At 46.6% G+C, this 14,802-nt stretch overlaps 1 protein-coding gene across 4 annotated transcripts in view; it reads left to right on the forward strand.

The window, feature by feature from the left end:
• Positions 1 to 1,984: 1,984 nt before the first annotated feature.
• The window catches only part of ANKFY1 (ankyrin repeat and FYVE domain containing 1), a 97,702-nt gene continuing 84,884 nt past the window's right edge, over positions 1,985 to 14,802 (forward strand). For 3 of the 4 annotated variants that reach the window (XR_001882985.1, XM_017860190.1, XM_017860191.1), the window contains exon 1: positions 1,985 to 2,052. Coding sequence is in view for 3 of the 4 variants with exons in the window: in XM_017860190.1 (XP_017715679.1) it covers positions 2,043 to 2,052 (10 nt within the window). In the remaining variant the exon portion in view is untranslated. Of the gene's footprint in view, positions 2,053 to 2,101; positions 2,411 to 14,802 lie in introns of those variants that run through there. The other variant, XM_017860194.1, reaches the window with a different exon arrangement.

Here is a 14,802-nt window from a genome sequence, read left to right on the forward strand (position 1 = left end):
AAAAAAAAAAAAAAAAAAAAAATCCTCCCTTTCGTTTCTGACACTCTTATTCCGTTTTCAGATCCTTCTTTTAAAATTTCTTTTCTTTTCTTATTTATTTTAGATACAGAGCCTTGCTCTGTCACCCAGGCTGCAGTGGCAGCGGCAGGATACAGCTTACTGCAATCCCAAAGTTCTGGTCTCAAGCGATTCTCCAGCCTCAGCCTCCCAAGTAGCAACAACTAAAAGCCTACATCACCAGGTATAGCTAATTTAGTTCCTTACTTCCAACCTTTTATCTCTTACTCCTGGCTGTCCTCCAAGGCCACCACTTTCCCGGCAATCCTGAACTATTGATGCATTCTTTCGATTCTCCCTTGAGTAAAAGTCTTTTTTGAAAAGGTCTCATGCCAGGCCGGGCACGGGGGCTCATGCCCGTAGTCTCAGTACTTTGGGAGGTTGAGGTGGGAGGATTGCTTGAGACCAGGAGTTTAAGACCAACCTGGTCAACACAGAGACTCCATCTCTGAAAAAAAAAAAAAACAGAAACAAAAACAAGAAAGGTCTCATTCTATTCAGCTATGTTACTGTTTAGCCTTCCATTCTGCAATTGTCTAACTAATCATATAGTTAGTCCTCCCCATTTTTGCCAAAGATTTTAGCACTTGAAGCTCCTTTCCTTTCCTACCTCTAAATCCCAACATCTAATTTTCCTGGCTTCTCATTTCCACTTCAGCCCTCTATTCCGTGGCTCTGGACTTTTTTTTTTTTTTTAGACAGTCACACTTTGTTGCCCAGGCTGGAGTGCAGTGACACAATCTTGGCTCGCTGCAACCTCCTGCTGGCTGCAACCTCCAGCTCACTGCAACCTCCCCCTCCCAGGTTCAAGCGATTCTCCTGCCCCAGCTTCCCAAGTAGCTGGGATTACAAGCGTGCACCACCATGCCCAGCTAATTTTGTATTTTTAGTAGAGATGGGGTTTCACTATGTTGGCCAGGCTGGTCTTGAACTCCTGACTTCAGGTGATTTACCCACCTCGGCCTCTCAAAGTGCTGGGATTACAGGCGTGAGCCACCAGGCCCGGCCTGTCCTGGACTTTTATCATCTCCTAGTGCTACTTCACTAGGAACCTGTTTGCTACTGTAACCACCAAGCTCTCACAACATTGCCTGCACTGCACTGGCCTTCAGTTATTAGAGACCTGCAGTTTCGTGGCTCCTCCGTCAGTCCCTAGCCAGTCTGCATCCCATGTTTGATGGCCTGGGCTGTCGTCTCATAGCACCCTCAATTTATTTTGGGCAATATAATCCCAAGCCCTGGACAAATGCTAGAATTCAATGTATCTGTTACTACAGCCTGGTGGCTGAGTTCTAGAAAAAAGTGATCCATCAAGACATACATGAGGCATTTGAAACCAGGCCTTCCAACTTCAGCGTCCTCTTCCAAAGTTTCTTCGCTCTTCTTGGTCTCCTTCCTTGTCTCATAACTTCACCCATAAAATCGATGTCATCAAATAATCTCCCTGATTTTCTTCTCCCCTATATATCTGCACGCATGTTCTTATTTCCTAACGTTTTAGTGGAATAACAGGTGACCTGCCTCTAGGCCAAATTTAATCCGTTTTCCTGAGTTCTGCATCGCCTGCCGAGCATCCCACGTCCCCAGGCACCTCTCCACTGGCTCCTTTCTCCCAGCCTCTCCTACCTTTACAAGCTAAGGACCAACAAACCCCCTCTCTTGACCCTCTCACTGCCAAGCTTCTCCGAGGAGTAGTCTGCATTCGTTGTGTCATCCTTTTCGGTGCCCTGCCAAGGACGTGGAATATGACAGGGCTCAATCAGTGCTTAATAAATCTCGAGCCTCAAAACACCCGGTAAAATAAACCCGGCTCTCCGCCTCCCCAGAGCCCAGCATCCCCTCCACTTTCATTCACCCTTTCCTACCCTCGGCTCCGCCCTTTGCCGCGCCTCCCATGATTCTCGCGAGACTTGGTGATTCCGTTCTGCACCGCCCCGCCTGAGCCGCGCACTTCTCGCGAGGCTGCAGGCAGTGCCCGGCCAGACATGGCGGAAGGTAGGGTTTTTTGTGGAGCCGCGCGGGAAGACGCGGAGCTGTGGGGGCGCTGCTGGCCGGGAGAAGCTGCCCTGGGAGGGGAAGGCCGGGCGTGGTTGCATGGGGGCTCCGCGGGTCTCGCGAGCCTTTCTGTGCAGCCTCTCCTGAGCTGCTCGGGCTGGGGTCCTGAGCTGCTCGGGCTGGGGTCCTGAGCGCGGTTTCTATGACAACGCCCCTCCCGCGATGCCGACCCCGCGGGACTGCGGCCGGCTGCGGAGCGGGGCTGGCGGGTCTCGTGCCGGTGCAGCGTGCAGCCGCGGGGCCCCGAGGGCAGCAGGGGAGGCTCTTGATTGCCGGCGGTGCCGGGACGCCGGGGGAAGTAAGCCTTCTCCTTAGGAAATCGAAACTGCTGTCCTGGCACGTCCTGCATCCGGAAGGGGTCCATCCCTTGCTTGCGGAAGAGCGTGGGACTCCTCGGGCTGGGGTCAAGCAGGCGGGCGCACTGGCGGCTCCGGCTCCGCAGCAGCCCCTGCCTTCAGGCCAGGCGTACCGATAAAGACGGGAGGAAGGGGTTTGCGGGAAGGGAGTTGGCCAAGGTCACACTGCTCACAAGAGGGCTGCTCAAACCAGACCTCTGTGCCTTTGCCTCCCGGTCCAGTGCCTACCCTCAGGTCTGGTGCACTTCTTATGACATCGCAGGTTAAGGCACTCTGGTCTCTCAGAGTCTGCCTCTCTTAATGTAGCAGTAATTAGAAACCTTCATTGTCAAAGCCTTATTGTACATGTAGGGGGAAAGAAGGCCCAGAGATTGGGAGTTACCTGTCAGGAATCGTGCAGCGACATTGTTGTATCTGGGCAGCGTGGTTCTCCTCTTTACACCATTATTGGAGAAGAATATTCCTTATTTGACCTTTGTTTATTGAGTGACTGCAGTGTGCTTGGTCACGACTTGTCCTGTTGGTTTTGAGCTTTGACTGAACCTATCTCTTGATGGATCTTAGATTTGGGCAGCACGTGACAGTTGGTCGGCTTTTTTCATTTGCATTAGACTTTAGATAACCTCGTGAAGGAGGCCTGACATGTATATTTGCCCTTTATTGATAAAGGAATTTAGGCAAAGTTACAGAGATCGCTGGCACTGGCACCCAGTTGGTTTTGGGGTGTGTGTGTGTGTGTTTTGAGACAGGGTCTCGCTCTGTCCCACAGGCTGGAGTACAGTGGCGCGGTCACGGCTCACTGCAGCTTCAGCTTCCTGGGCTCAAGCGATCCTCTTGCCTCAGCCTTCTGAGACCACGGGCGCTCGCCACCACACCCGGCTAATTAAAATGTTGTGTCTGTGTGTGCGTAGACAAGGTCTTGGCCCGATGTGGTGGCGCACGCCAGTAATTTCAGCACTTTGGGAGGCCGAGGTGGGAGGATCGCTTGAGGCCAGGAGTTCAAGAGCAGCCTGGGCAACATGGCGAAACCGCGTATCTACAAAAAATACAAAAGTTAGCCAGGTGTAGTGGCACGTATCTGTAATTCCAGGTACTCGGGAGGGTGAGGCACGAGAATCACTTGAACCCGGAAAACGGAGGTTGCAGTGAGCTGAGATCGTGCCACTGCACTCCAGCCTGGAGTGAATGGAATGGTGGCGGGTGCCTGTGGTCCCAGCAGTAATACTAGGGAGGTGGGAGGATCATTTGAATCCGGGAGGCGGAGGTTGCAGTGAACTCCACCAGCCTGGGCGACAGAGCAAGATCCTGTCTTAAAAAAGAGAGAGAGTAGGTCTCACTATGTCGCCCAGACTGGTCTCCAGCTCTTGGGCTCAAGCAGTCCATCCGCTTTGGCCTCTCTAAGTGCTGCGGTTACAGGCATGAGCCATTGCGCCTAGCAGGCAGCCAGTTTTTGTCTTTGCTTTTTCTGCCATATCCCTGGAGGGGAAACTTGAGGTGAAAGCAGGGGAGTAAGAAAAGGGGCGAAAACCCAAGACATTCTCTGAAGTTACTTTTTGGGTCAATCACAGAATGTTGTTGTACACAGCAAATAGCTGTTCCTCACAGGAGTGAGGTGGGTGGAAAGGTTCAGGAAGGTCTTCTGTGAGGTAATGGGTAGTCTGGCGCTTTTACACTAGGAAGGTAAGTTCAGTGTTTTGGGAATACAGTAGCAAGGTTGAGATTGTGGAGGGCGGCGGGTTTTTCATTCAGGAGCTTTACTGACCCCCTGCTGTGCTATGCAGTGGGGTTCCAACCCCTGAGGAGCTCATACAGGCCAAGTCAGCATGCTCATCATCCATACTCGTCATCTGGCAAGTGCCTCGAGAGACATCCCGTCAGTGGGGTATCTCTCCTTAAACACACGAAGAAAACATCCTTTCAGGGTTAAATTAGCAGGGGGATCGCTAGGTAAGCAGTCATGAAGTTCTGACTTAGCAGTTTTTCTTCCTCCCTTCCTCCCTTCCTCCCTTCCTCCCTTCCTCCCTCTCCCTCTGTTGACCAGGCTGGAGTGCAATAGCGCGATCTCGGCCACCGCAGCCTCCACCTCCCGGGTTCAGGTGATTCTCTTGCCTCTGCCTCCCAAGTACCTGGGATTACGGGCACCCACCATCATGCCCGGCTAATTTTTGTAGAGACGGTGTTTCACTGTCTTGGCCAGGCTGGTCTTGAACTCCCTGCCTCAGCTGATCTGCCCGCCTCGACCTCCCAGAGTGCTGGGATTGCAGGTGTAAGCCAGTTTTGCTTTTACCTTTTTTGTGTCCCAACTTTTTGTTGGGGTTTAAGCTTTTTAGAAACGATGTTGCAAACTTCAACTAGGAGGCATTCTGGGCCATTTAGCTCATTAACCTGAAGCTATGCAAAGGAAGACAAGATTAGGTAGAAAATGTTTGTGGGACATTAATCCTGCTTGTGCTTTAATCAGATTCTCAGAGCCTGCTATGCTTGTTTGGAGAGACGTATTTAAATATAAATAAATAGCAGATATCTGTGTCATATAACTTGAATGATCTGTGAACACACTATGGGAACTTCCCTGACAATGGTTGGTTGGCTGTGTGAGAATGTGGGAGATAGTGCCTAGGAATAGTGAACAGAATTCCTGAGAGACTGAGCATACAGCTTCTTATGTGACTTGTTTAGAGGACAACCTTCTTTCCTTCCATCTATCCATGACTATGGATTTGACCATATGTATTTAGCTAAAGTCTGTCGTAAAATTAGTTTTATTCCCCATCTCTACATCTCTGTAGCTGTCCTGCTCATCTAAGCTTCGTTTGTGGTCCTTTTTTTTTTTTTTTTTTTTTCCCGAAACAGGATCTCACTCCATCACCCAGGCTGGAGTACAGTTGCGTGATCACAGCTCACTACAACCTCCACCTCCCAGACTCAAGTGATTCTCTCACCTCAGCCTCCCAAAAAGCTGGGAGTGCAGATGTGCGTGCCAACACATCCGGCTAGTTTTCGTATTTCTTGTAGAGTTGGGGTTTCGCGATGTTGTCCGGGCTAGTCTTGAACTCTTGGGCTCAAGCCATTCACCTGCCTGGGCCTCCCGAAGTGCTGGGATTATAGGTGTGAGCCACCGCTCCCAGCCCTAAGCTTCCTTTCCCAAGTGAACTACTTCAAAAGGTTCCAATTAAAAGGTTGCTTTTAACTTTTCCGCCTAGATTTTGCTTTCTCACACTCTAATTTCACACAGTTTCTGGTGTTTCATTTAAGACATCAGTCAGATCATGTCTCTCCCACTCTTCTTAATACTCCTGCCCCTCATTGCCCAACTCTCACAGTTCTCCGTAATCTTAAAATATATTCCAATTCTCCCAATGACCTTTAAGTACTAACAGGGTGTGGGCCCCACCTAACACTTCGAGCTTGTTTCCTGCTTTCATTCACTGTGCCCCGCCACACTGACTTGGTTGCTGTTCTTTGTGCGTGCCCAACATGCTGCTACCTCTGCGTCTTTGTCCCTGCAGTTGCCTTGGCCTGGAACAGTCCTCCACTGCTTCTCCACACAGCTGACCCACTTTATTCACTCAGTGCCTGTTCAGTTGTCATCTCATTAGAGAGCGTCCCTCACTGGAATATAAACCCCATGAGAGCAGGGACTTGTTCTGTTTTGCTCGCTCCTGTATCTCCCAGCTTAGAATCATGGCTGTGGTTGAAGGAATGTATGAATTTATCAAGCATCACCTGCTAGCCATCAAGAAAAGTTGCCTGGATACATCCTTAGCTTCTTGCCAAGCAAACTGGCTGGTCCAGCTTTTATTATGCTCTGGATAACAAGTCTGCTGAGAGCTACCTAACCTACTTTTCATCCTGCCCATTTTTGTTTTAGCAACTAAAATATAATGTTTAAGGCCGGGCACGGTGGCTCACGTCTGTAATCCCAGCACTTTAAGAGTCTGAGGTGGGCGGATCACTTGAGATCAGGAGTTCCAGACCAGCCTGACCAACATGGTGAAACCCCATCTCTACTAAACATACAAAAATTAGCCAGGTGTGGTGGTGCATGCCTGTAATCCCAGCTGCTCAGGAGGCTGGGTCAGGAGAATCACTTGAACCTGGGCGGTGGAGGTTGCAGTGAGCCGAGATTGTGCCACTGCACTCCAGCCTGAGCAACAGAGACTGTCTCAAAAAATAATAATAATAAAATAAAATGTAGTGTTTAAGAGCTCAGACTCTGCAGCTGGACATGGATTTAAATCCTAGTTTAAGCTATGGTCATAAGCAAGTCAATTAATTGCTCTCAGTCTCAGTGTCCTCAGCTTTAAAAGGGGGATCATCTGTAGCTCACAAGTAGCTGTCGGGATCCTAGGATATTTCTCAGGCGCAGGAAGAGCCTTTTTCCACAGCGCCTGATGCTTTTCCCACAGCGCCTGATGGTTTCACCCTGGCGTGCAGTCCTTCCCTCGAGTCTCCTCTAAAATCACTCTCCACTTCTTCTCCTCAGTAAAAGTAAAAATTGGAAAAAAAAAGTAAGGTTTTTTTTTTGTAGATAGTATACTGAACAGAAAATTTATCATAAACTTTTATTAACCTGATGGCATTTGATCAGAAAAATACTTTTGACAACAACCCGAGTAACATGGGGAAAACATTCCATGTCCTGGGCATTCATCGACCAACACATTAGTCACTAGCCACATGTGGCTACTTAAATTTGATTAAATTTAAATAAAATTTAAAATTAACTTCTCAGTTGTGCTAGTCCTATTCCAAGTACTCAGTTGCCATGTGGCTAGTAGCTCCCCCTAATGGACAGCACAGATTAATAGAACACTTGCCTCATTGCCAGAAGTGCTTTGGATAGTACCGTTCCAGAAAATGCCTCATTAGTGTAGGTTGGTAGAAATAAGGAAAGAAGGAACTTTGCTGTTTCTACTTTTGAAATTTATCGGCCGGTCGCGGTGGCTCAAGCCTGTAATCCCAGCACTTTGGGAGGCCGAGATGGGTAGATCACGAGGTCAGGAGATCGAGACCATCCTTGCTAACACGGTGAAACCCCGTCTCTATTAAAAAATACAAAAAACTAGCCGGGCGAGGTGACGGGCGCCTGTAATCCCAGCTACTCGGGAGGCTGAGGCAGGAGAATGGCGTGAACCCGGGAGGCGGAGCTTGCAGTGAGCTGAGATCCAGCCACTGCACTCCAGTGCGGGCGACAGAGCGAGACTCCGTCTCAAAAAAAAAAAAAAAAAGAAAAGAAATTTATCTGTTTATTGTTTTACTTATTGAACAAATGTCCCAGGTCATTGATGATTATATGTAGTCTAGAGACCTCTCGAGGACTGTTCCTTTTATACCATTGTTTTCTTTTCTCTTCCTTTCCTTACTTTCACTGCTGTCACCAGCTGTAGCTGTTAGCTTTCTCCTTGTGGATTATTTTTACTGAGAAATAAAATTTATCCATTAGTGGACATTTCGAAGTAAAGCTACTGAATTGTGCTGAGATACACAGGATTCTGTCACTGGCAGGGTGATTTGCTGTAGGCGATTTGAGATATTATGATTTACAGCCTTGCTGAACAAAATGAGAAATTGCTGTGTCCCCAGAATCTCCTGTTGAACCTGTGGTATTTATTGAACTCCATTTGGTAAGGTACTGTCAGGAGGAAGAGGAGATAACCATGGAATGGGTATAGAGGGAGAAGTAATTGGTAGTTAAACAAGAATAGCCAGAACTAAAGCTTATTCACAGGGAGTTCTGAAGTCTAGGAGGGGTGATAAAAGAAATTGTGTATGAAAAACTATATTGTAAGGTGAAAGGTAAAAAATGCTTAGGAGTTACTTTGAAAACTCAGAATAGGGAGAGTTTTTTTTTTTTTTTTTTTTGAGACGGAGTCTTTCTTGCCCTCTGTCGCCCAGGGCCATGGAGGTGCAGGCGGCCGGATCTCAAGCTCACTGCAAGCCTCCGGTTCCTCCCGGGTTTACGCCATTCTCCTGCTCTCGGTCCTCTCGAAGTATGCGGGACTACAGGCCGCCCCCTGCCACCCGCCCGGCTAGTTTTTTGTATTTTGGTAGAGACGGAGGTTTCACCGTGTTAGCCAGGAATGGTCTCGATCTCCTGACCTCGTGATCCGGCCGCGTTCTCGGACCAGTGCTGGGATTACAGGCTTGAGCCACCGCGCCCGGCCGAGGGAGAGATTTTTTAAGGAAGTAATGGGGAATGTATTTTGGATGTTCACGGAAAGTCTTGTTGCAGAAGACATTACTTGAGCTGAGCTTTGAAAAATGGCCCTCCTTTGGACATGGGGACATGAGATTGAGGAGAGGTCACTGTTCTAGGTGGAAGGATTAGTGGGATGTGAGGTTGGAAGAGTATGTTAAGGGCCAGGTTATTAAGGGCATTGGTTCAGCATTTGGATTTTATTCTGAGAGTCATGGAGCAATACTACCGAAAGGAATCAGCCACGGTAGCGACATAACTGGAATTGTCTGAAACATGACAAAATGACTGCAGTGCAGAGGATGAATTGAGAAGAAAGGAAGTCAGAGAGCAAGCTGTAGCAGTGAGCCATTTGGTAGGGGCTGTGGGGCTGGAGAGGACTGATGGGAGAAAGACCGCAGAACATATGAAAGACAGGACTTTTGAAATCTGGTTGAATGTTGAGAGAGAATCAAAGATGACTCAAGAGTTCTAGGTCTGGATGACTCAAGACAAATGGCTGAGCTGCTAAGAGGTAGAGGAGGAATAGATTTGAGAACAAATATTTTGACCTCACTTTTGGACATACTTGCTCTGCCCAGTATACTTCTGTGTGGTGGTGTCTAAGTTGGAAGTGTTTCCAGTCAGGAGTTTGGGGTGGAAATAGCTAGTTACCTAATATTTGTTGTGCATCTCTTATGAAACCAGCCCAGTCGTCACTGCTGTACAAGGTGAGCTTTTGAAAGATGTGTAAGTCATGCCACTGATTGTAACATAAGGCAGATGAACCTCACAGAGTTGAATTGCATTCAGGAAAAATGTATTTTACGATAGGTGCAAGCTACTATGCCGGAGATGACCAAATGAGCAAGACACAACCTTAACCTTAATGGAACTTGCAGAACAGAGAGGGGAAGGCAAAGTATTTCAAATAAGCATGCATGTTTTGTTTTCTAGTTATACTGGGTTTTCTCTTCTACATTCATGATTAATGGCACTACTGTTCAGCCAGACTCTCAAGTCACTAACCAAAAAGTTATCCCCGACTCCCCCCCTAAGTCTGCATCAGTCACCAAATCCCCTGGATGCTGTACACCTCTCACATCTGTGCTTTCCTCTCTCCTTCATTCCGTTAGTACATAGTTCTCAACCTGGAGAACCCTGCACGGTACAGTCACCTGGGACCTTTTAAACATCCAGATTTGTGGGCTGGGCATGGTGGAAGCTCATGCCTGTAATTCCAGCACTTTGGGAGCCTGAGGCGGGCAAGTCACAAGGTCAGGAGTTTGAGACCAGCCTGAGCAACATGGTGAAACGCCGTCTCTACTAAAAGTACAAAAACTAGCCAGGCTTGGTGGTACACGCCTGTAATCCCAGCTACTTGGGAGGCTGAGGCAGGAGAATTGCTTGAACCCGGGAGGCGGAGGTTGCAGTGAACTGAGATGGTGCCACTGCAGTCCAGTGTGTGCAACAAGAGTGAGACTCCGTCTCAAAAGGAAAAAAAAAAAGAAAAGTAGTAGTGGTGGTAATTCATCACCAGTGAAGAGCTCTTCTAATCTGATGCCAACAAGGAAGATAGTATTTTCTGGGAAGCTGACACTTTAATGAAATATTTTATGTGGAAGATCCTAATGTAAGCCTGAAACAAAAAATTATTCTTGTAGTTCTCCAAATAGAATGTTATCACAACCTTTACAATCATTTCTCTTTTATCTGATGGACATAGTTAAAGCAGAATAGGAATAAAGTCATTTAGTCATTAAAGAATTACATGAATAGGCCCGGCATGGTGGCTTATGCCTGTAATCCCAGCATTTTGGGAGATGGAGGCCAGGTATCACCTGAGGTCAGGAGTTCAGGACCAGCCTGGCCAACATGATGAAACCCTGTCTCTACTAAACGTACAAAAAAATTAGCTGGGCGTGGGGGCAGGCGCCTGTAATCCCAGCTACTTCAGGAGGCTGAGGCAGGAGATTGCTTGAACCCGGGAGGCAGAGGTTGCAGTGAGCCAAGATCGCACCGCACCATTGCACTCCAATCTGGGCGACAAGCGAAACTCTGTCTCAAAAAAAAAAAAAAATTACGTGACGAACACTAATTCAGTGCTGAAGTTTTGGCTAGAATAGAAGAACTATAGGAATGTAGAGAAAGGCAATGCCAGGGTGGTGGTAATCGAAAAACACCGAATACCGTGCGGGTTAGAACTGGAGTGGCCAGAGGGCAGTAGAGTGCATTTACGGTAGGAAATGGAAGGAGCTCATTTAGTTCCTGCATTCATTAATGACTGATCTTGATGTTCTGATATTGGAGCTGAAATCTGGCATCATGGTATTAATGGGATGGGCTCTGGCTTGAGATCCCAAATCTCGAGTCTGCCTTCTGCTAATTGTGTGATTTTAGGCAACCCACTTAACCCAAGTGAATTTCACTGTTAGTATATTACTTTTTCAATATAGTTAGAATCTGAGATGATGAATGTGAAGAACTTAACTGCCATGGGAGACAGAAAGTACTAATTCCCTCTTTCTCTTTATTGCAAAATATGACAGGAAAGTGTGCATTTCCTTTTACCCCATCAAATGTTGACACTAATCTGGCAAAAAGTTACCAGGGCATTAAAATCTTCCACTAAACAGAATTTTTTGTTTGTAAGTATAGCTGTTTTAGTTTCCTGTGGCTGCTATAACAGATTTCCACAAGCTAGATGGCTTAAAACAACAGAAACGTGTTCTTATGATTCTGGAGGACAGAAGTCTGATTGAAATCAGCATCGCTGGTCTCAAATCAAGGTCTCAGTAGGACCCTATTCCCTCTGGAGGCTCTAGGAGAAAATTTTTTCCTGATTCTTCCACCTGCAAGAGGCTGCTCACGTTCCTTGGCTATTGGCTGCGTCATTCTAGGCTTCAAGGACAGCATCTTCAAATTTCTCTCTGTTCTGTGTTCACGTGACCTTCTACTCTGAGTGGGTCAAATCTCCCTCTGCTTTTTTTTTTTTTTTTTCCATGGAATCTCACTCTGTGGTCCAGGCTGGAGTGCAGTGGCACGATCTCGGCTCATTGCAGCCTCTGCCTCCCGGATTCAAGTGATTCTCCTGCCTCAGCCTCCCGAGTAGCTGGGACTACAGGCGCCCGCCACCACACCTGGCTAATTTTTGTATTTTTGGTAGAGTTGGGGTTTCACTATGTTAGCCAGGATGGGCTTGATCTCCTGATCTCGTGATCCGTCTGCCTTGGCCTCCCAAAGTGCTGGGATTACAGGCGTGAGCCACCATGCCCGGCCTAGAAGGGCTACAGTTTTAACCCTTCCATTTAGATATGTGTGATTTTGAGTTAGTTTTTATATGTATCCAGGAATAGGGATTTGGAATAGGGATCCAAAAACATAGTTTTCATATGTATCCAGGAATAGGGATTTGCGTTTTCCATATAGATCTCCAATTGTTCTGGTCCCATTGCTCTTTACTCATTGAACTGCCTTGACACCACTGTCAGAGCATTTGTATATGTCAGAGTCTATTCCTGGATTCCGTTATATTCCATTGCTCTGGATATCTGTCTTGATGCCAGTACGATGCTGTCCTATTTACTGTAGCTTTATACGCAGCCTTGCGTCAGGTAAATGCTAAACCTTTTTCTTTCCCCCCACGCAGAATTTTTTTGGCTATTCTAGGAACTTTGCATTTCCACCCAAATTTTAGAATCAGCTGCCTGTGCTTGTGCATGCCTGTAATCCCAGCAGTTTAAAAGACCAAAGTGGGAGGATCCCTTGAGGCCAGGCATTCAAGGCCAGCTTGGGCGCCATACTGAGACCCTGTCTCTACAAAACAATTGGCCGGGTGCGGTGGTGCTCACCCATAGTTCTCCCTGTTTGGAAGACTGAGGCAGGAGAATCACTTGAGCCCAGGAGTTCGAGGCTGCAGTGAGTTGTGATCAGGCCACTGCACCCCAGCCTGGGTGACAGAGGGAGACCCTCTTTCTAAGAAAAAAAATTTAGAATCATTCTTTCAAATTCTACAAAAATAGTTTGCTGGGATTTTTATTGGGAAGGTGTTGAATCTGTAGACCAATTTGGAGAGACCTGACATCTTAACAGTACTGACCTATTGAGCCTTCCAAGCCACGAGCGTAGTATGTCACCGTGTTTATTTAGGTTGCCTTTCATTTCTATCAGCAGTGTTTTATAGTGTTCAGTGCGCATGCAGTGCACATTGTGTTAGATTTATCTCTAAATAGTTTGTATGTTTGGTGTGCTATATAAACGCATTACCACAGCCTGTACATGGATAACTTAGGGCTTTGATAACATGAAATGAAGTAGGAAGAAGACTTTGATTTGAGGAAGATACGAAGTTTGATTTTGGACTTGTTGAGTTTATAGTACCAGTCGATCATTCTTTCAGCAGGAGCTATTGAAGGAAAGAGAGATTTGGGTCCATTTTTATAGCAGTGACAGTAAAGTTATGGGTGTGCATGAGACCACATTCAAAGAAGAAGATTTAGGAAAAGTTCCGTTGTAGGTGTGAACCTTGCAGCACTTGCCTTTTTAGAAAGTGGGTAGTCAGAATAGATGAAGGGTCTGTAACGAGGTTAGGAAGAAAGCTAGAGTACAGAGTTAGGAAGCCAAAACAAGAGTTTTAAGAATGGGGTGATTGAGAGGCTACAGAGAGGTTGAGGAGCTTGAAGAATACGGAAAAGGTCATCAAAGTGGGTGATTTGATCATTGTGACTGTTTAGCAGAGGGATGTGGGTAGGAGCTAAGTTTCAGAAGGTTCAGGAGGCAAGGGAGGAAATAGTGACTAAAGAGGACTCTTCAGAAATTGGTGGAGCAGGCCGGGCGCGGTGGCTCAAGCCTGTAATCCCAGCACTTTGGGAGGCCGAGACGGGCGGATCACGAGGTCAGGAGATCGAGACCATCCTGGCTAACACGGCGAAACCCCGTCTCTACTAAAAAATACAAAAAAAAAATAGCCGGGCGAGGTGGCGGGAGCCTGTGGTCCCAGCTACTAGGAGGCTGAGGCAGGAGAATGGCGTAAACCTGGGAGGCGGAGCTTGCAGTGAGCTGAGATCCGGCCACTGCACTCCAGCCTGGGCGACAGAGCAAGACTCCGTCTCAAAAAAAAAAAAAAGAAAGAAAGAAAGAAATTGGTGGAGAAGGCAAAAAGTATGATAGACTGGGCAGTCGAGCAGAACTGTGTGGAAGAGTATTTGTCTAGGGGTGGGAGGCGGTACTGTGAGCCTGTTTCTGAGGGTGAGGAGGTAAGCTTGGAGAGAGGCATATTTTGAAGATGCAGTGGCTGCTGTTGTGGCTTAGGGTGTGGTAAGAAGTGAGAGGTTTCAGAACTCTAGGCCTTCCAGATAGATGAACTGCTTTCTGCCCTTTCATTTGGCTCTGGGTGTCATTTTAACATCCTAATTCTTTAAAATCACCAGCAGGGGAGCAGGGCTTGTGTGGCCTCTCAGCCAAATCTGACCTGAAACCTGTTGACTTGTTTCTGTGCAGTCCTTAAGCTAAGAATTTGTTTATATGTTATAGATGTAACATATAAAAATAGCTTATACATATGAACTGTATTTTAAATATTTTAAACTGGTTGAAGAAAAATCAAAACAATGTATCATGATATGAAAATTACATGAAATTCCATTTTCAGTGTTCATAAATAAAGTATTTTTAGGGAAACAGCCACACTCCTTCATTTGTACTTTTGTTTTACAACTGGCAGAGTGGAGTAGGGCCACAGAGACTGTGTGGCTCCCAGAGCTAAAATATTGGCTATCTAGCCCTTTACAGAAAGTTTGCCAACTCCTGAACTAAAAGGAAGAGTGTTCTAAAAGTCATTCTTGGTTTCTCTCCTGACTGTGCCATGTAACTTCTGAAGAGGTAATTTGCTGATGAACTACTTTTTTGCAATAGACATTACAGTCTTTATTTTAGGCTATTCATAATGAATGCAGATTTTTTTTGTCTTAAGCATGCTTTGTTAACTCAACAGTGATGAACTATCAGAAAGGATACTTACTGAAAGTCTGACCATAGACTGCACTCATGGAGAACAGATAGATATTATTTGGAAATTGGAAGTTCCTGGGATTCTTCACTGATACTTAGTGTAGCTTTTTTCGTGAAACTCTAGGTTTTATCTGTTATTTAAATTTC

Source organism: Rhinopithecus bieti, unplaced genomic scaffold (genome assembly GCF_001698545.2).
Source record: "Rhinopithecus bieti isolate Rb0 unplaced genomic scaffold, ASM169854v2 scaffold_54056, whole genome shotgun sequence".
Taxonomy (NCBI): Eukaryota; Metazoa; Chordata; class Mammalia; order Primates; family Cercopithecidae; genus Rhinopithecus; species Rhinopithecus bieti.